The 23,067-nt window shown below is 47.2% G+C and overlaps 1 protein-coding gene across 1 annotated transcript in view; it reads right to left on the reverse strand.

Moving 5' to 3' along the window:
• Positions 1 to 23,067, reverse strand: part of med13a (mediator complex subunit 13a) — a 118,438-nt gene that overhangs the window by 34,264 nt on the left and 61,107 nt on the right. Inside the window, 5 exon segments of the mRNA XM_080749694.1 lie at positions 2,985 to 3,095; positions 3,509 to 3,671; positions 5,380 to 5,574; positions 6,251 to 6,445; positions 22,711 to 22,856. Coding sequence (XP_080605820.1) covers positions 2,985 to 3,095; positions 3,509 to 3,671; positions 5,380 to 5,574; positions 6,251 to 6,445; positions 22,711 to 22,856 — 810 coding nt within the window.

The following is a 23,067-nucleotide window of genomic DNA, read 5'->3' on the forward strand; positions in this document are numbered from 1 at the left end:
GAAAAGACCAGAAGTGGAAATACGTCAGAGAATTGAACGATTCGTTGGCACAACTTTAAAATGCGTGGATATATTATGTCACATGATGGGGCAGAGATGTCTTGAAGGGTGAACTGTTTTAAACCTATATCTAGTATGTACATCGGACATTGGCAAAAAAGAAAAAAAACACATTAAAGGAATAATGAAAGCCCAGTTGTCATAATAATTGATACATTTGTGTCATCTGGCTCTGCCATCTAGCAGCCATTCCTCAGCTACCTTCTAACCTTGTTGCCTTATGAAGGTTTGTGCTGTTCTGACTGGGTTTTACTCAATCTCAACATTATTGACTACTGACTGACAGACAGACAGACAGACATACAGACAGACAGACAGACAGACAGACAGACAGACAGACAGACAGATTCCATGCTTCCTTGAAAACCAACTACACCACTGCAGCTGCAGCTGTTGCCGTATCACTATCTATTTAGATAGTGGAAAAACACTAATTTCTGAGTAATGCCATGAATAGGCCATGTATGAAAAGACACTGAGAAGCAACCCCCCTCACACTCCCACCTGCCCACACACTCACACACGTGGCATTGACCTTACAATGCATTCATGTTGATCTAGAACACCTGGTGGAAAGCGTCCTTATCTCCTCCTGAAGAAGGAAGCCTCCTCACAGTTCTGTGAGGAGGCGTCTCCTCCTCCTGTCTGTCTACGTTTGTGTTCTCAATGTGTGTCTGTATGCGTGTCAGCAGTACTGGCTGCTTGTTAGCTGGAGCGCGCCAATACCAGAACAGTGATGTCTTTATTTATTTTGAACAACCTTCACTCCCTGACAGCAATCAGTGATTCCTAAGTCTATATATGTCTGGGTGAGAACGGAGAGGAGGACTGGAAGGTGGTACAGATCTATTCTAATCTCCTTTAATGGCTGTTTGTGAGTACAGACAACTACATGGCAGGATAAATATGCACGCACGCACGCACGCACGCACGCACGCACGCACGCACGCGCACGCACGCACACACACACACACACCGAAGACACCAAGCCAATGGGAAATTAAACTTGGTGGCTGCCCAGGGATTCCCTTTTCAATGTCATCTAAAGAGCTGGGCAGCCTCCAACAAATTAACATGCTCCATATAAGTGGCCCAGGCTGCCCTGGGCCAGCCATGTCTACTTGTCTGCATTGGGTAGAAAGGTAGCCTTGTACGAGACATTCCCAGATGGAGGTATAACCATGCCTAGTCCAACTTAATAACACCTGCTACTGGAATTCACTGTGTTCACTCTTTAACCAATCAAGAATCATTTTAGTTTGTAGCTACCTTTTTAGGAGTCAGCACAAGAATGGAAGTGGAATGAAAGCTCCCAGATTAGATTGAGTATTTGGCATGGACAACATTTGCCTACGAACTACAGGTTTTTGGAGCGGTGAAAGCGCTCCCAATAGACAGGTATGTCCGTGGGTATGTGGGTGGGTGGGTGGGTGGCTGGCTGGGTGGCCGTGTCCGTAGCCTGGCAATACCTTGAGTGGCCACACACAACACACTAGTTAAAGGAGGGGCGCTGTTTTGTGCAGGCCAGGCACACTCACCACTCACTCACAGGCACAGTTTACTTACTCACTCACTCACTCACTCACTCACTCACTCACTCACTCACTCACTCACTCACTCACTCACTCACTCACATAGGGTACAGCTGCTCAAATTCACCGCTCCACTTCGAACCGAGGTTTGATTTTTTGCTATTGTGTGACAGGGCAGGAATTATCTGGACTGAAGACTGTAACGTTACAGGGACAATTCAATTATAATGGATCAAAGACACAGGGTAAGACCCTCTAAATTCTACATGTGTACATTGCTATAGGGTTAAAGGTGCTGCACATATGTTTTGGTTCAAACTGAATTATTTCACTAAAAAGGTAAAGCTCTGTATTCTGAAAGTAGCCTAATCGTTGCTATAGAGTGTTTGTTAGGTCTCTCCGTCTCTACAGCTCTTTAGTCAATTTTTTATATTGTTCCAGTTCCATTTTGTTTCCCAATTATTGTTTGTTTCATCACTTCTACTTGTTTAGCCTGTATTCTGCAACTTAACTTCTCTCTCCAGGTTGGATGAAATTGGTATCCCGACCTGAAAATGTACAGTATTTTCTGTTTACTAAAGAACTGGAGAGACAGGGGAGACCACTGTTTCCGACCAAACACCCTATAGAAAATCAAACTTCTGGTACAAGACCCAGGCAAACCCATTCAAGCATACAACACATGCACGTATCTGCAGTTGACAAACACACACCCATGCGTGTACACAGTGCAGCCTCAGGGTGCGAGGTGTCAGGCAGTAAATAACGTGTCTGAGTGTCTGAGTATTTGGGCGAGTGTGTGATTGTGAGCGCAGACAGACAGCAGAGGGGGTTAGTGCTGACTGCAGCCTTTCCCTTTCTGAGCTCCACGGTTGTAAAGCACCAGTGGAACTGTTACTATACGACTGTGCCTGTCTCCATCCGAGGAGATGAGAAGGCAAGGCGACAACTACACCAGCACATATTAGCCCGCTCCCACACGCCACTGACTCATTTGTCAGCATTAGGCCCGTGTAGACGCGTACAATCTCCTTTTAGAGTAGCTGTGTCCCTAAAGTGTCCCATCGGAGGTCAAACTATTCTTTCTCTCTCGCATTATTCCCATCAGTGTGGGGAATACAATATTTGCCTTCCAGAAACACACACAAGCGAGGGGTTTTCAATCCCGACATGGCTGTCACTTAGTCAAAATAGTGATGAATTGAAAAGTATGAAGAATAATATCCTTGTGACAACTCCAGGGCAATGGGGTTGCAGATGTCATTTTTGCTGAGCCAGAAGCCTCAGAGTGTCTGAGCTGTGTGTACTTCTGTGCGACGTCTTTGAAAACATTACGTACGTGCACGTCTGGCCGCGCCAATCTACTCCAGGACTTGAAGTTGTGCCACTCACCTGGAGCAGTTGCAGCTCGGCCTCTGCGAGTTCTCCACGAAATCCCAGGATCCTAGTCTTTCACTCAGCTCGTCGTCACAGGTACCGTTGGTCGTGGCTGAGAACTTGCGTCTGACGAGAGAAAAACAACGCGAAGAAGCACTTCGTGATCAGCACTTTTTATGCCAATGCTAGCTTTCGTAATTATTAGTTTCTTTAACAACGTAAGCCCTATTTTGTACTTTGTCTTGCACAGTAAAAATAGCTAATAAAGTAAGCTTACAATGTGTGGCGAGTTTGTAGATCAAAACAAATGTAATACACCCATTATGACATGCCCAAAATATGGGCACTAGGTGGAAAGTGGTTGTGTGTGTGTGTGTGTGTGTGTGTGTGTGTGTGTGTGTGTGTGTGTGTGTGTGTGTGTGTGTGTGTGTGTGTGTGTGTGTGTGTGTGTGTGTGTGTGTGTGTGTGTATGTATGTGCGTGCATGCTTGAGTGCGTGTGCGCATGCGAGTGTGTATGTTTGGGTGTGTGCAACATTACTTGTTCTGGGCTCGGTTGATATTGCATTCCTGCCAGACCCGCTCCACCATCTGGCTGGCTAGCCGCCGTGGGACCTTGCCCCCATGGTGGCTGGTGGTGTCTGCGCTGAAGCCGTCCGCTGATGAAGACAGCCTCACCCACTTCTGGGCCGAGTGGGAATCCACTGGTGGAGCGAGGGTGGAGTGTGTGGTTAGTGGGCAGCTTGGCAACATCGCAAATGTAATTACAGCATATCAGCTCCACATCTTAAGAAAACAACTTCTAAAAATGAATAAGCTCTTGTATTTCACACAAAATGTGCTGATTACGTGTTTTGCAGTGGTCCTTGACATCAACACATGATGTAAACATCAGCTGCTGACGTGCAAAAAGTTATGTTATCTCATACTACAGAAGACCACATAGTAAATGCATGAAAAAATAAGTTTAAGGCTGGAACTAATATTCGGATGCTCGTAGGAGGAGTGAATCCCTTGTTTATCTGCCGCTGGCTGCTTGTGGGTGTTTTGGCTAGTGTTGTGTGGGAGTGACTGTCTGGGTTTATTATTCCCTTTGGCTGGATGGACATAGCAATCTTTATAAATGCTTCACCTCAATGAACAAAAACTGCTTCATAAAAACATTGTTGGCCGAACTAGCATCACAGAATTTGTCTCTTGCAGAGACAATACCTCACTGAAGTGTATAGTTAACCTGTACTGTACTTTTCTTTTCTTTCTGTGAATCTCTCACACCAACATTGTTCTTGTGAAGCAGTTTATAGGTGAATTGTTTAGGCAATAACGGCAATAACCCATTAATAACAAAACAACTGAAAAAAATGTTGTTGTAACTAAAAATAATGGATTTTTTAGATGCCAACAAATTGAAATGTCCTGGTTTTACACATCACACCGCAAAGACCCTTGATTTGATTTATTGACTAATTCATTTAGAACAAGTTAAGTAGTGGGGATTTTCGCTTGGAATGCGCAGAATATCCAAAGCCTGAAAATGTGTATTCTTGGACAGTCCGAAAATGCTCTTTAAAAGCAAAACTAAGAATCAGAAATACAATTAGAAAAGGAGAAATAAGAAATCAAATATGATAATCAGAACCACATTAAGTTGTCACCGCCAATTCTACAAACAATCTGTGGAACATTTGATTGTTTTTAAACCTCACATTGAGCATACCCTCAGGCCTGTCACACTTATTACATAATCACCTAATTGCAATAATTTTAGATAAGCGCAATTATTTTTGCATAATCGTCATAATCGTTTCCATGTTGGAAAACGGTCATACATTCATAGAGCTGCTATTTCCATTATAAAAAATAAATAAATGTGAAAGTATAAAATGATTAAATATGGCCTATTTTGGCCATGGTACATTATTTATTTTCATTATTGGTACCAGTAATTTTCAGTCATGTATTTGTATATTGAAGTTATTTGCCATATCATCCCTGTGCAATTGTGGTTTACTAACCCTAAAAGGCAAACAGAAATAACATGTATATTTTATGTTCCAATGTCCAACGCCAAAAACACAATTCCATCATCAATCACAATAATTTGTATGACAATTAATCACTTAATTCATCACTATCAGGCAGAAACCCTGCATCTCCATGTTTCAACATTTTTTGGTAAATTAAAGCCCTACTTCATCATAGTAGTAATCAAGTGTGTCGCACAAAAGTAGAAAAAATAGCAGATCTACAAGCACACAACGCCTAGCGATGCATTTGTGTGCTTGTAGATCGGCTATTTTCACTATTCTTTATCGTTTTTTAAATAATAACAAAAAAAATACGGTTTTGAACAATCAAGGTTTCCACCGACAACAACGACGGTGACAGCCCTACATTACATACCAGTGGTACCTGTCTGCGCCTCCTCAGGCGATGTGGGAGGGGTGAGGGTGACGGAGGAGATGGCCGGCTCTCGCTGGGAAACAGGCACTTGGTGGCTACCCGAGTAGACCGCCGTGCAGTGGGAGGACCCCACAGGGGCCACGGCGGGGATGTCCGACTGAGGCACCAGCACCAGACAGGCTGGGTAGACCATCCGCACACCACCTGCAGATCAGCAGTGGTGGCAAGCAGCTGAGTACATTTACTCAACAGCTGTGGAATAAACGTACTCCCATTGATTCCGAATGGAGACGCAAATGCATTTGTGTCTCCATTCGGAATCAATGGGAGTACATTTATTCTAATCAAATCATTGTCTAAGGAATGCAACAAAAACAACAAAATCATATCATTAAACAAGTCTCTATGGGATGAGAAATTGACGTGTTGCATCGAAACGTGTTGTGATCTTGTAGATTGATTGTTTTTGTAAAAATGTAAAAGAAATTAAGTAATTTTAAGTATATTTTGATGCACCTTTGTACTTATTACTTAAGGATTTGTACTTGTAACAGAGCATTTCTACATTGCAGTATTGCAACTTTTAGTACTTCTCCCATCACTGAAAATTACAATGCGTGATTATGCGTCACAGGTCAAAACGGCATGCTCAGAAAAGGCAGAACATTGGCCTACCAGCATGCCCCTCCTTAGTGGCATCCGTTCAGCAAAAGCAAAGGTATGCCAGCATGATTGGTGTCTTGCACGTGCGCAAAGTTTAACAACAGGCATGATTCATTTATTTTAAGAAGTACATTTAATTTTTTTCCCCTGTAGCCAAGGTATGGCAGCTGCCATCCCTTGATCCCTTGTCCCAATTGACACCTCTGCCCCTCCTTACCGACGAGGACCTCCACGGAAGCCAGCGAGTCGTCCTCCCAGTCCATGTCCTCCGTCTTGTCCTCTTGTCCCCTTGCCCGGGGGCTGATGGGATAGAACTGGTTCCACTCCTCGATCAGCTTCTGGGTGGGAGGGTCCGACAGCTTGAACGACTGGCCGGTCAGGGTGCCGTTCAGGCCGAACGGACTCAAGATCACTGGTGAGAGGAGAAAGAGTAGGGGAAAGAGATACATTTTTACTCAAGTACTGTACTATAATTTTTAGGCATTTGTACTTTACTTGAGTATTTCCAAATTCCAATACTTTTACTTATACTCCACTACGTTCGGGCATCTAGTATGGATGCCCCCCGAGCGCCTTCCTAGGAAGGTTCTCGATGCACATCCCACTGGGAGGAGACCCCGTGGCACACCGAAGACCAGATGGAAGGATTATATCTCCAGACTGGCCTGGGAACGCCTCGGTATACTCCCAGAGGGAGTGGCTGAAGTTGCTCAGGATAAGGAAATCTGGAGGTCTCAGTTGGAGATGTTGCCCCCGCGACCCGATTCTGGATAAGCGGTTGAAGATGGATGGATGGATGGATATTGTACTTTTACTCCACTACATTTATTTGAAAACTTTAGCTACTAGTTACTTTGTAAATTTTGATTATTATTACAAAACATACATTACCAGTAAGACTCCCTAATCGGGAGATAAGCGACCGTTGGTCGCTTATCTCCACAAATAGGCCAAAAGTTTGTTTTACCAATTATCAAGACATACGGGCAGTTGACAGTTTGCCATGGTTACTCATTGAAGTTGAATCTCCATATATGGAGATAACCTACGCATCACACTAAGTCTGACCTCACCAGCCCATATTTGGGCATGAGCAACTTATGTCTCCATATATGGAGATATGATGACATCACACAGTCCTCAGCCGATGATGTGGCGTGATGTCATACAATACACAAACGAGCCCTACAGTATAAAGGGGCAATTCTTGCCAGGAAAGAAGCATTTCTTCGACTCAGACCTTATCGCCAGGGTTGGCTTATAGCAGCTGTCGGTAGGACCATATATGGATTCTGTTAGTGTGGATCTCCTAACAGGGCATCATCTGGGATACAATCCCTTTTATGCCCATATATGGAGATCCCTAACAGAATCCCTTTCATGCCCATATATGGAGATCCCTAACAGAATCCCTTTTATGCCCATATATGGAGATCCCTAACAGCATCCCTTTTATGCCCATATATGGAGATCACTAACAGCTAACAGAATCCCTTTTATGCCCATATATGGAGATCCCTAACAGAATCCCTTTTATGCCCATATATGGAGATCCCTAACAGAATCCCTTTTATGCCCATATATGGAGATCCCTAACAGAATCCCTTTTATGCCCATATATGGAGATCCCTAACAGAATCCCTTTTATGCCCATATATGGAGATCCCTAACAGAATCCCTTGTATGCCCATATATGGAGATCCCTAACAGAATCCCTTTTATGCCCATATATGGAGATCCCTAACAGAATCCCTTTTATGCCCATATATTATGGAGAAATCCCTGCTCTGAGTATTTGACATCAGTGTGATGTCACCTGTTTATGCCCATATATGGAGATCCCTGCTCTGCGTATCTGGTTGCTATGGTAAACAGTTGGTTGCTAGGGTAAAAAAACATGGTTGCTATGGTAAACAGTTGGTTGCTAGGGTAAACAGTTGGTTGCTAGGGTAAAACCATGGTTGCTAAGGTGGTTGCTAACGTACACTAACAGACCAGCAACAACAGACTGTTGCCACAGCAACAAAGGTTTGTGTACACATGTGGTGTGATGTCATACTGATGCGGAGATATGAGCAGGGCAAAGGTGTGACGTGTGACGTGTGACGTGTGACCGACGGACGGACGGACGGACGGACGGACGGCCGGTGGAGGTTTTCATAGTAAACTGCTCCCTGACGGTCGCAATTACTTCAGCCCTAACATTCTGCATAATGAGTACTTTCATCTTTTGGTACTTTAAGTACGTTTTGAAACCAATACTGTTGTACTTTTAATCAACTAAATTCTGAATTCCGTACTTTTACTTGTAACAGAGTATTTCTACATCGCAGTATTGATACTTTTACTTAGGTAAACAATTCGAGTACTTCTTCCACTCCTGAAAGGAAGCGGGGATGGGATGAAAGCTGCTCAGCATCAGTTAATTTTCAAATCTTAGGGACAGGGGTGTCACACCAAATTCTGGGCCCTGGGTACTTTAACTATCGAAAAATAGCAGATATACAAGCTCACAGCGTGCCACAGAGTGCCGTGCTACGAGCTTGTAGATCTGCAATTTGTTTTTAATCGTGAAATTTGAATATTTCAAATCCTTCTGTTTATATGTCAGTGGTGCTCTAACTTTTTCATGTGCAGGACTCCCAAAATGATATGTATTTGCCACGGACCCCCATCTCAAAATATTTAGTTCCAGGGACCCCCCAGAAGCAAAATTTGAGTTACAAATGTTCTCTTAAAAAATACATATATTCAAAGATTTTCACACGTTTTCACGACTTTTCAAAAATAGCAGATCCACAAGCTTGCAGCGCGGCATTCGGTGCCGCGCTGTGAGCTTGTATATCTGCTATTTTTCAACAGCTAAAGTATAAAATAATTAAGGCCCCTCCACCTTGGGCCCTAGTAACTCAGACCCACATTTCCCCCCCTTGTGACGCCCCTGCTTAGGGAGGTGACACAATCAAAAAGCAATCCAGTGTCACTCCCAACCCGACCCCCCTCCCTCATCCCTTGCGTTCCCAGCCAAATCAGCGGCAGCAAGTCTGACCTTTTCCGCTGCCACTGGACCCAGTCTGTCCCCGCGCGGCTCGCCAAATACTTACAGAGCAATACAGACGCCAATTATTGGCAAGCGGCGGCCTCTGAGAGCCCATAAACACGGCTTTATGAAGGGCCACTCCATGGCTAACACACTCCACTGCACAGCCGTGCGGGAGTCATCCACAGGGCTGATCAGTCTGCCTACAGAACACTCTTACATCAAACACCACAACATGCATAATGTATATGCCCCAAGGACGCATTAGCACATCAGTATGGATATGTGTTCATGTATGTGCGTGTATATATGCAATATACTGTATATGTAACTATGTATACAGTATATCGTCACTGTCGGGCAGAAACCTTGTATCTCCAAGTTTCAAATGTGTATGTTTTTTCGTAAAGTAGTGAAAACAGCAGAAAACAGCAGATCTACAAGAAAACAGCAGATCTACAAGCACACAACGAGGCGTTGTGTGCTTGTAGATCAGCTGTTTTCACTAGTTTAGTTCATTTTTAAATGATAAATGCAAAATGAACGGTTTTGGACAGGTTTCCACCCGACAACGACGATATGTATGTATACCGGTATATACAGTGTACACACACACACACACACACACACACACACACACACACACACACACACACACACACACACACACACACACACACACACACACACACACACACACACACACACACACACACACACACACACACACACACACACACACTGTCTCTTGCACATCTGGAAAACTCATTACAGTCACTCACACCCAAACCCACATGCCCACGCACGCACGTGCACACGCACGCACACACACACACACACACACACACAGACACGCACACACACACACGCACACACACACACACACACACACACAGAGCTTGTGTGGAAGTGGGGTGAATATAAATGGCGCAGGGAGGAGAGTGGCTGGGTGGGTGTGCGAGTGACCATTTGTTAATGTCCCTCTCCGCTCAGCTCTTCCAGTGTGTGTCATTACTAGACTGGATGGCCTCTATCGATCCTGCGGCTGGGCCAGAGCACAGCTTCCAGGATGGAGGGAGACGAGAGAGAGGAAAAAGAAGAGGAGAGAGGTAAAAAAAAAAGAAAGAAAGAAAAAAAAAAGAAAGACGAGATACATTAGCAGTCTTCCAGTGGAGACGGCCCGGGGATGAGGCATCATCTGATGAGCTGACCTGCAGGCGCTGGCCATCATCATTCACATCCCGCCGACATTTCAAAGGAACCGGTCAGGACTTCTGTGGCTCGGTATGATCAGGAAGCGCGCCAGAGATACCAAATATATGATATGGCCATGATCTGCTGAAGCCCTTTTAGTGGAAACTATAAGGGATGAAGGCAGAGGGGGTTCCTTAAAATAGACCCTCGTTGTGCGACACTGGTGTTCAGTATAGAGCTGCAACAGTTCATTGAATTAATCAATTTAATCAATTATCAGAAAGCATCAATTTGGAAAAAAAGTAAATTATATATACTGTGTATATATAATTTGTTTTATCCAAATAAAATTAAAACGTGCTTCTTGATAATTTGATTTATCGAAAATGTTTAGGATAGAAACTGAATAAGTAAATTAATTGACTAAGAAAATAAACAATAGTTGCCATTATACTGAATAAAGGTTAGGAACTAAAAGGGCAAAGGAAATTCTCTACAGAAGCAATGCAGTTTGATGTGTAAACCAAAACACAGTGGAACTCAACGTAGAGCATCTGTGAACCACTCGATGGCAAAAGCATCAAATGTACGCCTTGCACCGCTTGTGGGCCAGGACATAATTCATAGCATCAAGCTGGATTCTGAACGCCTCCAAGCATAATACCTCACTATTACAAACATCCACTGGGCTCAGCGCAGAATGGATCGACTGCCAAGTGAGAAGTAACTGCCATTTAACAATAACAACAACAACAGAACTAGGGTCATTTACATTACATGGAGGGGCGTGAGGGCTGCAGCACACACCACAATATCAAGCTTTGGCTGATCAAATTAGGTTTAATTAAATTCAAGCTCACTTCCGCCCTACCCCCACATGAGTTTTTTTTTTGCAGCAAGTGCACACACCATATAACCCCCAGGCCTGTGTGCTTGTAGTTGGGCGAGCGAGATCAAATACGGCACAATTATGGAAACGGTTCGCTCGTTTTTCCTCTGACTGCCGGCCCCCCTACCCCCCACCCTGTCCCCCACACACCCCTGCACACCCGCTCATCCTCCTCTTTCTCTCTAAAGGCTCCATCTCTTCCCTGGCTCCCCCCGAAGACATGTCAAATGTGTTCAGATCAGTGTAATGGGCTGGGAGTTCATTACATTCTCTCTCTCTCTCTCTCTCTGCGCCCTTTTATGAGGTCACATCCTGGATCCAGGCTCGCATGCCTGCCGGAGCGCTCTGCCCTGCCGCACGGTAAACCAAGCTTGGCAGAGGTGGTGGGGAGGAGGGGGAGAGAGTGGTGCGGGGGTGGTGGTGGTGGTGGAGGTGGGGGTGGGGGATGGAGCGATGGAGCTGGATGAAAGTCAGCCCTTCCTTGCCGCTACGCTTGGCCAGCTAGAGAGGAGATGACAAATTCGAATGGTGAAAACACGCACCTGTTTTCGATGCGTATAGGGATGGTACGATATGAAAATGTCATATCACGATTATTGTGACAAAATAAATCGCAATTTACGATATTAACGCGATAATCCAAATCCATTATCCTGGGGCGGAACATTTGCCAAAAAATAGCCAATCCACAAGCTCACAACGTGTCGCAACGCGACGCGTTGTGAGCTTGTAGATATTTTACGTATATTATAAGTACTTTCTACCGATTATAGAGGGTTTAAGCGGTACCGGTTATGCAGCTCGGCAAATAAAAGGTGAATTGATCCCAGTGCATGACGGAGGACGATATCACGATACATGAAATCTCCACGATACGATTATCGTGAGCGTTTTTTATCGCGATAAACGATAATATCGCTTATCGTCCCATCCCTAACGGTGGATGCAACAAGGAGAGAAAAAGGCCGTGCTGACGCTGAAGCATAGTGTTGGCGTTGTGTGTGAGGTGCCTGTGCTGTTCATTAGGTCACATGCATCACCGATACGGTGGCTGAGAACATTGAGCGTGCCGTGAACCGTGACTGCAGTTTACTGAACTACCAGGTCACGACGCATCGTTGCAGGAAGCCACTAGCCAAGTGACTAAGGAGCCATGTTATCGACCTGCGCTGACAAATCTCACCCTCGGTGGAGTAGTGGAGTAGAGCAAGGGTCTTCAACAGGGGGTCCGGAAACCCTTTTTTCTCCTTCTTCATATTAACCACTTGAACCCTAGCGTCCATATTCTGAGAACTTTAGCCAAAAATAGATGATCTACAAAGCTCACAACGCCTCGCGCTGCGAGGCATTGTGAGCTTGTAGATCTGCTATTTTCGGCAAAGAGATTTTGTAGTGGGGAAAAAGAGAAGATCAAGTACAGAGTGAAAGGTCAATATTGACGGTTTGAGTGGTTAAATATATGAAAACACAAATTTACATGAATCCAAAATACAATGATGATTGTGCTGTCAAACGATGAAACTATATGGAATCTACAAAAGGTTTGTGGGGGGGGGGGGGGGGGGGGGGGTCCCTGCTTCATTTCTCTCTCAACTAAGGGGTCCTTGGCCTGAAAACATTGGAGTCATTAAGCTGCAATAAAGTTGTTGTTTTTTTGTTTTGTTTTTTAACCAGCACTAGTCTCTAACTAGAAGTGATATTATTAGCTTCCCCTCCAGAGACAACTGATCACTGCTGTAGGCAGTCAAACGCATCACACTGCTGCTGGGAGACGGTGCACACAAAACACAGTAATGGAGTGGAGGAAGCTAAGAGAGACAGAGAGAGACATATTTAGAGGTCAAACAGCCACCAGGCTTGTGAGGCGGGCGCTGATGTCATCGCAGCAGTGGTCGCCAAGATAAATGAGCTAAAAACACGCAGAGATGGCTAGACTTCTCTTGGTGAAGAAGGCTAGAGTCCTCGACTTCAAACAGAATCGAGTTAAAGATCACACTTGCAAGTAGGGCTGCGAATCTTTTGGGTATCCCACAATTCGATTCAGAATCGATTTTTATTCTTCTTCGATTCTTTCAAATCCAAGCGATTCGATTCAGAAAAAAAAACGATTCTCGATTTAAAACGATTCTCTATTCAATTCATAGGATATCAGGATCTACTCCAGTCTGCTGGCATGAAAGCAGAGTACATTTACGTAGCTTTTATAATTGTAAAGGTTTTATCAACTTATTGCAATAATGTAAACACACAAAGGTAAATCAAAATTAACTTGTACAAACACAACATAAAATCTAATAAAAAATCGTAATAAAAAATCATAAAAATCATTAAATAAAATAAAAATCATAAAAGTCATAATATCTAATAAATAATATCTAATAAAAAAACGATTTTTGGAAAATGAGAATCGATTCTCAATCTTACCATGTTAGAAATGCGATTCGAGTTCGAATCTATTTTTTCCTGCACCCCTACTTGCAAGCTACTGTACGTAGGTGTTATATCTGCCACTTACTAACGATGACAGTGCCTTATCCAAAAAAATAAATAGCGCATTAGCATGTTTTTAATCTGTGCAGAGTCCATTGGCAATATCTGTCCCTTCATGTAAGTGAGTCTAATGAGCTTAATGATGATGACGCCGCTATGAAAACAAAGAGGAAGTGATAAAAGGATAATTACAGCCATCAGATAATTTTAATAGCCATCTTATTATCATTTACTGTCAGTTAGTGAGAATATTATGGTGTAATTTTTTCCCCCTTTAACTCTCATCTCCTCACCATAATTCATCGTATTAACATATCTTTGTATACACATTTGGAGATACTACCTTGGTAACAACACAAACACACACACACACACACACGTGTGCGCACGCACACACACACACACACACACACACACACACACACACACACACACACACACACACACACACGTGCACACACACACAAGTAGCACAAACTCACTTAGAGCTATCTGTCAAAATATCCCAATGTTGCCTAGTAGGGGGGTAACAGAAATGCTTCACGATACATTACTTAATTACTTTGAGAAGCTTTGAGAAGCTCAGGGGGGCTTTTACTCGCTTATTTAAGTCAACAAAGCCAGAGTCTTTACTTTCAGAAGATTACCCAGTAGCACCATTTCAAATGCTATCCCATCTGAAATGCACAACGGTAGGTTCCGTACGGAACCATTGTTTACTTAGATATGGAAGGATGACCTCCCACTTGGGTAATGACGCCCCCTGGCGATCATTCAGAGAAACTACTTCAGCTCCCGTACTAACGTAGGTAGGAAGGGCCTGTCACTCAAACCGGAGTGACCCGCCTCCAGGCTATATAAACCCCCGGAGGCGGAAGTAACATCCTCTTAATACCACTCTCTGCCACATTCAGTGAAACAGAGGGGCATTACGTGGGAGGTCATCCTTCCATATCTAAGTAAACAATGGTTCCGTACGGAACCTACCGTTTACTGTCAATATTCCAGGATGACCTCCCACTTGGGATTCTTAAACTCCCCTCTAAGCCACAACCTACTCTCATACCCCCACACACCCCTCATACGGGTGAGCACAGCCCAAACGGGCGTGACCCATCACCCAGAAGGTCCCAGGCCCACCGGACCTGGGTGTGAAGGCATGAGAAAATAAAGAGAGACCCTGACAGACCGAAGTCCGCCTCATTCAACTAAATGAAAAGGACAAGTCCGCCTTATAAGTAAGACCCACTATATAAGGAAAACACAGGGTCCCCCCAAAGTACCCCAGGTGGCTACATGCCCACCTGTGGGAGGGGAAGATCCGACTCCTCTATGACGTAGAGGAGGCAACTGCACCCAGAACCGAATGCGCTAGCGAAGAGGATTCGATATCCAGGTGATAGTAGGCTGCAAAGGTAGAAGGCGAAGACCAATTCGCCGAAACACAAATCTCCTGAACGGAGACTCCCTTTGCCAGTGCCCACGAAGTAGCCACACCTCTAGTGCTATGGGCTTTAAGTGCCGCCGGCACTTCCACACCCGCACTAGAGTAAGCCAGCCTAATAGCATCCACAATCCACCTCGAAAGAGTGGGTCTAGACACCGGCTTTCTGACAAGAACATTGCCCATTTCTACAAAGAGCTGAGAAGAAGCTCTAGAACCAGCAGTCCTGTCACAGTAGGCCTTCAATGCCCTGACAGGACAAAGGCAATTCAGCCGTTCATCCTCCAACGAGACAAACGGAGGAGGATGAAAAGCCAGAAGAACAACAGGCTCCTTAGGAACCACCATGTTCTTAGGAACAAACTTAAGATGAGGCTTGAGCAACACCTTGAGATCATTGTTCATAAACTGCATGCACTCCGCAGACACCGAGAGAGCTTGCAGGTCACCAACTCTTTTAGCCGTGGCCAAAGCCAGCAAAAGAGCCGTCTTGAAACTCAAAAGTTTCAAAGGCATCCCTACAAGCGGCTCAAAGGGAGCCCGACATAGGCCCCCTAGAACCACCTGCAGATCCCAAACTGGGAACAAAGACCTAGTCACCGGCCTCAAACGTTCAACTCCTTGCATGAACTTGATGACCTCCGGGACTTTAGAAGGTGCCTTGCCCGCCACCCCCAGGTGACAGGCATTAATAGCCGCCAAATACCCCCTAAGGGTAGAAAATGCTAGACCACTTCTCAAGCGGTTCTGCATAAATTCCAGAATTTCCTGGGCTGACGCCACATGATCCACCACAGGTGGAACACGCGACTCACACCAGTCCTCAAAGGCATTCCACCTTCCATCATAAGACGCCCTCGTAGAGGGCGCCTTAGCACTCTGAATGGTATCAACCACTTCAGAAGAAAAACCGGCTGCCAGCAGGTTTAACCTTTCACGTGCCAAACCCACAGGTCTAGGACCTGCAGGTCTTGGTGGAAGATCTCCCCCCTGGCCTGACTCAACAGGTCCCTGCACCGAGGCAGCTGCCAACCCGGTTCGCAAAGGAGAGGGGCGATCGCCGATCTCCACGTGCCCTTGTAGGGGGCCACCAGGAGCATCTCCAGACCGAACCTCCTGACTCTCTCCAGAGTGGGTCGGATTAAGTCGAAGGGGGGAAACGCGTACAGTAGACCTCTCGGCCACGTGTGCGCTAAGGCGTCCAACCCCAAGGGAGGACTGCCCTTCACCGCGAAGAACAACGGACACTTCGTATTCTCCGCTGACGCAAACAGGTCCGCCACTGGCTGACCAAACTTGCGAAAAATCTGGCTCACCACCCTGGGGTGGAGAGACCAATCCTCGTAGCGAGGACCTCCCCTGGACAGGAGATCTGCTCCGCTGTTGAGGAGACCTGGGACGTGTGAGGCCCTGATCGACTTGAGGCGCGACAAGCACCAAACCGTCAATTCTCGAGCCAGACGGTCCAGTGGCAACGACGACAGGCCCCCCTGTTTGTTGACATAAAACATGGCCGTCGTATTGTCTGTCCTGACCAGGACGTGACAATGCAAAATCCAAGGCTCGAAATGCTTGAGCGCCAGGAGTATAGCCATCAACTCCAAATAGTTGATGTGACGACCCCTCATCTCCAGAGGCCAAAGCCCCTGCGCTGTGCGCCCCTCGAAAGTGGCTCCCCATCCACTGAGACTGGCGTCTGTCGTGATCGACTTGTGGGAAACCACCTCGCCAATCGAGACTCCGCTGGTGAGGAATCCCTCCACCAGCCACGGAGACAGGGCGATCGCGCAGGAAGGGGAAACCGTAACCTTCTTGTACTTCAAGGAGGGCGGGATCCCGAGGGATAACATCCATCTTTGAAAAGGTCTCATATGAAACCTGCCCAAACGCAACAGATGTACTGCGGAAGCCATCATTCCCGTCAGTACCATGCAACTCCTGTAAGTGACCTCCTGGCCCACTTGAAAGGAGTCGAGACATTCCCGAAACCTGTCCACCCTCTCCTCTGAGAGACGGGCCGACATGTCGGATGAGTCCAGAAGGACCCCAATGAATGTAAGACGACTTGCTGGAGTCAGCATGCTCTTGCCGTGGTTGACTATGAAACCTAAGGCCTTCAGGTGAGCCAAAACCACTTGTGTGTGACGCGCCACTTCGTGGGCGGAGCTCGCTGAAATCATCCAATCGTCGATGTACGTCGCCAACCTGACGCCCTGCTGTCTCAGCGGGGCGATGGCTGCTTCGGTCACTTTCACGAAAACCCTCGGGCTCAGTGACAGACCGAAAGGGAGTACTGTATACTCGTACAGGCGACCCTCGAAGGCGAACCGAAGGAATTTCCTGTGTGGGGGATAAATCTGGACGTGCTGATAAGCATCCTTCAGATCCACTGAACAGTGGAAATCCCCTTGCCTGACCGACCGTAACATGGTGGGTACTGTTAGCATCCTGAAAACGTACTTCTTCAGGTACACGTTTAGTGCCTTTAGGTCCAGGATGGGACGTAGCCCCCCCCCCTTTTTGGGCACCAGGAAATAACGGCTCCAAAATCCCATGCGGGATTGGGTCCTGTCCAGCTCCACTATAGCACCCTTGCTTAGCAATGAGCTGATCTCTTCTCTCAAAAGACTTGCTTTTAAACCACGTGCTCTGGTATGAATAACCCTGCTCGAAAGCGGGGGTATATCTGCGAACTGTAACCTGTAACCCCTGGTTATCGTTCGAAATACCCAATGGCTCGGGTTGCATAACTTCCACTGGCGCGCACAGCGTGCTAGCGTGTTTTGAGCGAGAGAAACCCCACCACTGTGCTTCCGTGACGGCGGAGCTTTTTGGCGGCCGGACCGGAAGTGGGGAACCTGCGTATCCGTATCCGGAACACCCGGATGCGGAGCGCGGGGGTTCAATAGGCCGCAAGGTGGGAACACCTTCTGATTGTACCGCTTGACTAGCGGAGCTCTTTTGCGGCCGGACCGGAAGCGGGGAGCTAGCGAATCCGTATCCGGTGAAACCGGAAGCGTTCGGTTTTCGCTCGATAGAGCGACAGGAAGAGCAAAGCGATTCGACTGATAAACAGACTCGCCCACAACTAAAGCATTCTCCCCTGACAGGAGAGGAACTTTTACGTTTAATACCTGCTCTAAGGCCTTTATGCTTGTCCCTTGACCCGGGCTCATAGTAGGCCGACAGAATTTCTGACTCAAGGTTAAATTCATAGCATCGCTCACGCGAGGGAAAATCCACTCGCGCGCATGAGGAACCATATAATTGTTTGACGTTAACATTACTGGTTGCTGATAAAACCTCTGACTGATTAAAGAGTCCTGACGGGACTCCATCATTCTTACAGGAGGCATGCATAAAGGATTCATATTGTCGACGCGAGGGATATCCCACTCGCGCGCTTGAGGAACCACATAATTGTTTGACATTAACATTACTGGATTCTGATAAAACCTGTGATTGATTATCGAGTCCTGACAGGACTTCATCATTACTACAGGAGGCATGCACGATGGGGTCGTCTGTGCTAGTGCGAGAGAGTTGGACAGAGACAGACTTTGCTCTTTCAACATGTTTATTGTCGACACAGGAGGCATCAAAATTAACATTTTCATTTCCCCGACACGGGGTACCGAAAAACGCCCTCGTTTGGGGGGAGGGGGACCGAGAGACACCTCGGACCCCCGCCCCAGCACAATTCCCCTCTTCAAAGTGTCATTTGCGCTGTCCCCTACCGCGGCCACCGCGGTATGAAGACTGCTGCCTGCCATCCTTGGACGGGCGGCGCGGCTGAGCGCGCTCGGGAACCACAGCCTTGCTGCGGGGCCTGTCAGGCGCCCTGGCTGCAGAGGCTCCCCTGGAGGAAGACGAGTGCTTCTTAAAAGAAGCAGAGCGGCCCCTTTCCTTGGCGCGGGAGGAGCGGGACGTCCTCCTAGCTTGCTGCGGTTCATCCTGTGGCACTGTGGTGGACTCGACGATGTCCTTAGCCGCCTTGAAGAAGGTAACTCTACCCTGCAGCAGCTCCAAGCCCCCACCCATGAGGGTGGTGGGACTGTTCTCCATGTTTATGAGAGACTTGTACATCTCCCCGCGAGGACCTAGAGGCTTCTCGCCCACGTCCCTCTTAGGCTCGAGGTCGACATAGTCGAGCCAGCGGGCTCTCTCAGACTGGAGGTTGTAGTCCATGGACCTGCCCATCCACTTAACCGCATGCCAATTGACCTTCAGCATGATGTCAAATAGAGTGTTCAGTTCAGCTGTGTGCTCCCCCGTGGGCAGACCTTTGACCAGGTCCTTGGTGGAAGCGAGCAAGAGCTGGATCAGATTCAGGTCCTTAGCGGCCAGAGCAGCGGACCGGTAGGCGTTACGAGCCCTGTCCGACTGCAACTTGTCCTCCAGGACAGTGAACCCCGGCGGGTTGGTGCCGACGGGGCCAACAAACGGCCCGTTTTTAGCTGTGCCTACATCTTTGTACTGGGGTCTGACGGAACTCAGAAAAGATTGTGCCAACAGGTGGTCCAGGTTAGGGCAGGTGGACATGCCTGCCTCCGCACCGCCCACCAAATCCAACACAGAAAAAGGCAGCTTCCTGGGGTCTTTATGTGTCTTCCATGAGGAATGGAGGGCCTTGGTGAAACCTTTCACCAGCGGCAGCCTGGAGAGGACATACGGGGCGGGAACCGAAGGCTCCTGCCCGGGCATTTCGTCATCATCCTCGGCCTCTTCAGAGGGGAGAGGAGGTGGCAACTCCTCTCCAACTCTGGCCAGAGCTCTCATGTAGACTGTGAGATGATCCAGCATTTCTGCTGCAGAATCGACGTCCTCTGCTCCCGCTTCACTCGCTTGACTGGCGGGTGGAGGGGCAGTGGTGCCTGAGGAGGCCTGGGAGCTCCCTGCGGCGTCCAGTTGACGTGCTGGAGCCGCAGGGGCATTACCTTTCACAGTGACCGTGAGTCGAGAACCCTCGTCCTCGACGGAGTCCTCCTCCTCCTCGGCCGTGTATCCAGAGTATTCAGAACCAGAACCCTCGCTCTGACAGGAGCTCAGGTCCGACTCTCGCCTGAAGGTCTGGACTGTTTTGGTGATGCTCACGTCGAGGGGGACGTCCCCGACGGTCACATCCAAGCGTTTCTTTTTGGGCACCGCGCCCGAAGGGGAAAAGGCTACCGGAGATTTCTGGATGTTAGCCTTCTTGGTCGCCTTCTTAGCGGCGACTTCACCAGACCCGCCAGCTCCAGTGACAGTGGAGCTAGCTGCGGTCGGTTGCGCGGCAGGCGGTGTCTCATGTAGCACGGCGCCATCTTGACTTGGAATGGCGCGCTGATTGCCAAGCGGATCTCCGGAAGGCAGCGCCGCACCTTGACCAACGGTGCGGGCCGCCTGGGGAAGGAAAGACTGGGCTGTGGGGTTGAGAGCAGTGGACCCACCTGGTGGAGCGCAGGCCCCGAGGCCTGCCCTGGCTAGGTAGAACCGGTGTATCAGTACATCGTGGTCGTAGGCCACGCAGCAGTCACAGAAGGGTCCTGCTCTCCCCTGAGGACTCAGTGCAGAGAAGGCGTGTGCAACGCCCATGCAGCCGACACAGAGATGGTGAAGATCCTGTCCGTCGATGAGTCCTGGACAGCCTGGACATTGCCTCGGCAGGAAGGCCAGAGGATCCATGGCGAAGCACTGTAGATAGAGTTAACCAGAAGCAGACGAGCTAACAAGCTAACGGCTAAGGCTAGGCCACGCTTGATTCGGGCAGGGCCTGAACAAGCGGTAAGCAGTGTAGCTAACGTTAACAATAGCAGACGAGCTAACAAGCTAACGGCTAATGCTATGCCACGCTTGCTTCGGCGAAGGCCTGAACAAGCAGTAATAATCCTTTGTTATAAAAGGAAATAACCGTCGATTTAGGACGGAACAAGAATAAGTATTCTTAAGTACGGGTTAATTCAACACTCGCCAGTGGGCGACTCCAATGCCACCGCTTTAGGCTAATGCGCGAAGAATAATAATACAAAGGCTGAGTTTCAACTTATCTGAATGTGATATCGCAGAGAGTGAAAAGAGGATGTTACTTCCGCCTCCGGGGGTTTATATAGCCTGGAGGCGGGTCACTCCGGTTTGAGTGACAGGCCCTTCCTACCTACGTTAGTACGGGAGCTGAAGTAGTTTCTCTGAATGATCGCCAGGGGGCGTCATTACCCAAGTGGGAGGTCATCCTGGAATATTGACAGTAAACGCGGCTTACTTCCGAACGACGCACGCACGCACGCACGCACGCACGCACGCACACGCACACGCACACACACACACACACACACACACACACACACACACACACACACACACACAACCAGTGTTGCCGTGGTCTTGTGTCGCGCGCCCCCGGCGACCCATATCTTTTTTTCAGCCGGGATCTCGCACCCCCCCCAAGTTCACACTTCGACAACTGTTTTAACAAAGAAGCGAGCCTATATGCATATCAATAGACCTGTATAGTAGGTGTTGAGCGACTTCGCGACCATCCAAACATTGAATCACCACTGCACACAACACACACACACACACACACACACACACACACACACACACACACACACACACACACACACACACACTAGGGCATTCACGAATAGTGATTTTTAGTATTCGAATTATTCTACCTCAAAGTATTCGAAAGGACTGGCCAAACTGTAAAATATTAAGTAAGCAAGAGGCGAACATTGTGAAAATAGCCGATCTACATGCTCACAACGCCTTGCGTTGCGAGGCTTTGTGAGCATGTAGATCGGCTATTTTCACAATCTTCATCTGCAGAACCGAGTCACATTAAATGTAATACCTACAATTCCAAGTGCTTGTCAGGGTGGGGGTCCCCAGTTCAAATATGTTTATTTTGAGGGTCACTAGGGATGGGTATCGTTCACCTTTTAATCGATACGATACATTTTTGGTTACCTGGGAATCGATACGATACCTTTTTCGATACCATTTTCGATACTTTTTATTCATTATTATTATTATAATTATTATTTGCCTTTTTCTATGGGCTATTTTATAGACGTTGGATCATTATCATAATAATAAACATTATAGGCTATTCTCGGCTATTTTCACAGTAACGAGTGTAGCCTATTAAAGCAGTCATTAAACTTTCAGTAGCCCAACTGTTACAGATGCGACCGGCAAGGGGTGCATTCAAAAGTATCGAAACAAGGTATCGTTCGTTTTTACGTGAACCGATACTCGATAGTATCGGTTCAGTGAATCGATACCATTAAAAGTATCGCCAACGATACCCAACCCTAAGGGTCACGGCCTAAAAAGGTTTGAGAAGCCCTGGTATAGAGCATTAACAAATTCATCCACCAGGGGCAGTGACAACTCATTCTTATGACTTCCTATCTAGCCAAGCTTTATAAACTATAAAATAAAATAAAAAGAATATTCGACTTCGGTGAACAACGTCGAATAGTGACTTTGATATTCGAATATTCGAATATTTGGTGAATGCCCTAACACACACACAGTCAGTGGTACTGATCTAAATGTTGCTTGCAAACACCCTCCTGGGGATACTAGCAACATTAGCATTGGCTCCAATCATCCAATGAGGCTGGTCGCTGGTACCTTGGAAAGGGCTGGAGGCCTGCTGAGCCAGGGTGAGATGCTCTTCCGTCAGGTGGTAGACAGGCTGGTGCTGGTTGATCTCCACGCTGGTGCACACGTTACTCTCGCCGTGCAAGAAGAAGGTGAAGGCACACGAGAGGTGCTCGCTGTTGGAGAGGACAGACAGAGAGGAGGGAGGTAAGGATTAGGGTTGTTGGGGTGTGCAGTTACACGTACATTTTAATATATATATTTTTCTGTTCAAACTCATGTGACATCAATGTTCTTGTAGACCAGTGGTTCTCAACCTTTTCAGGCTGCGACCCCCAAAATAATCATATTTTAACTGGGGACCCCCCACCCTGAAAATAGCAGATC

The sequence above is a fragment of the Nannobrachium achirus genome (genome assembly GCF_963921795.1).
Source record: "Nannobrachium achirus genome assembly, chromosome: 19".
Taxonomy (NCBI): domain Eukaryota; kingdom Metazoa; phylum Chordata; class Actinopteri; order Myctophiformes; family Myctophidae; genus Nannobrachium; species Nannobrachium achirus.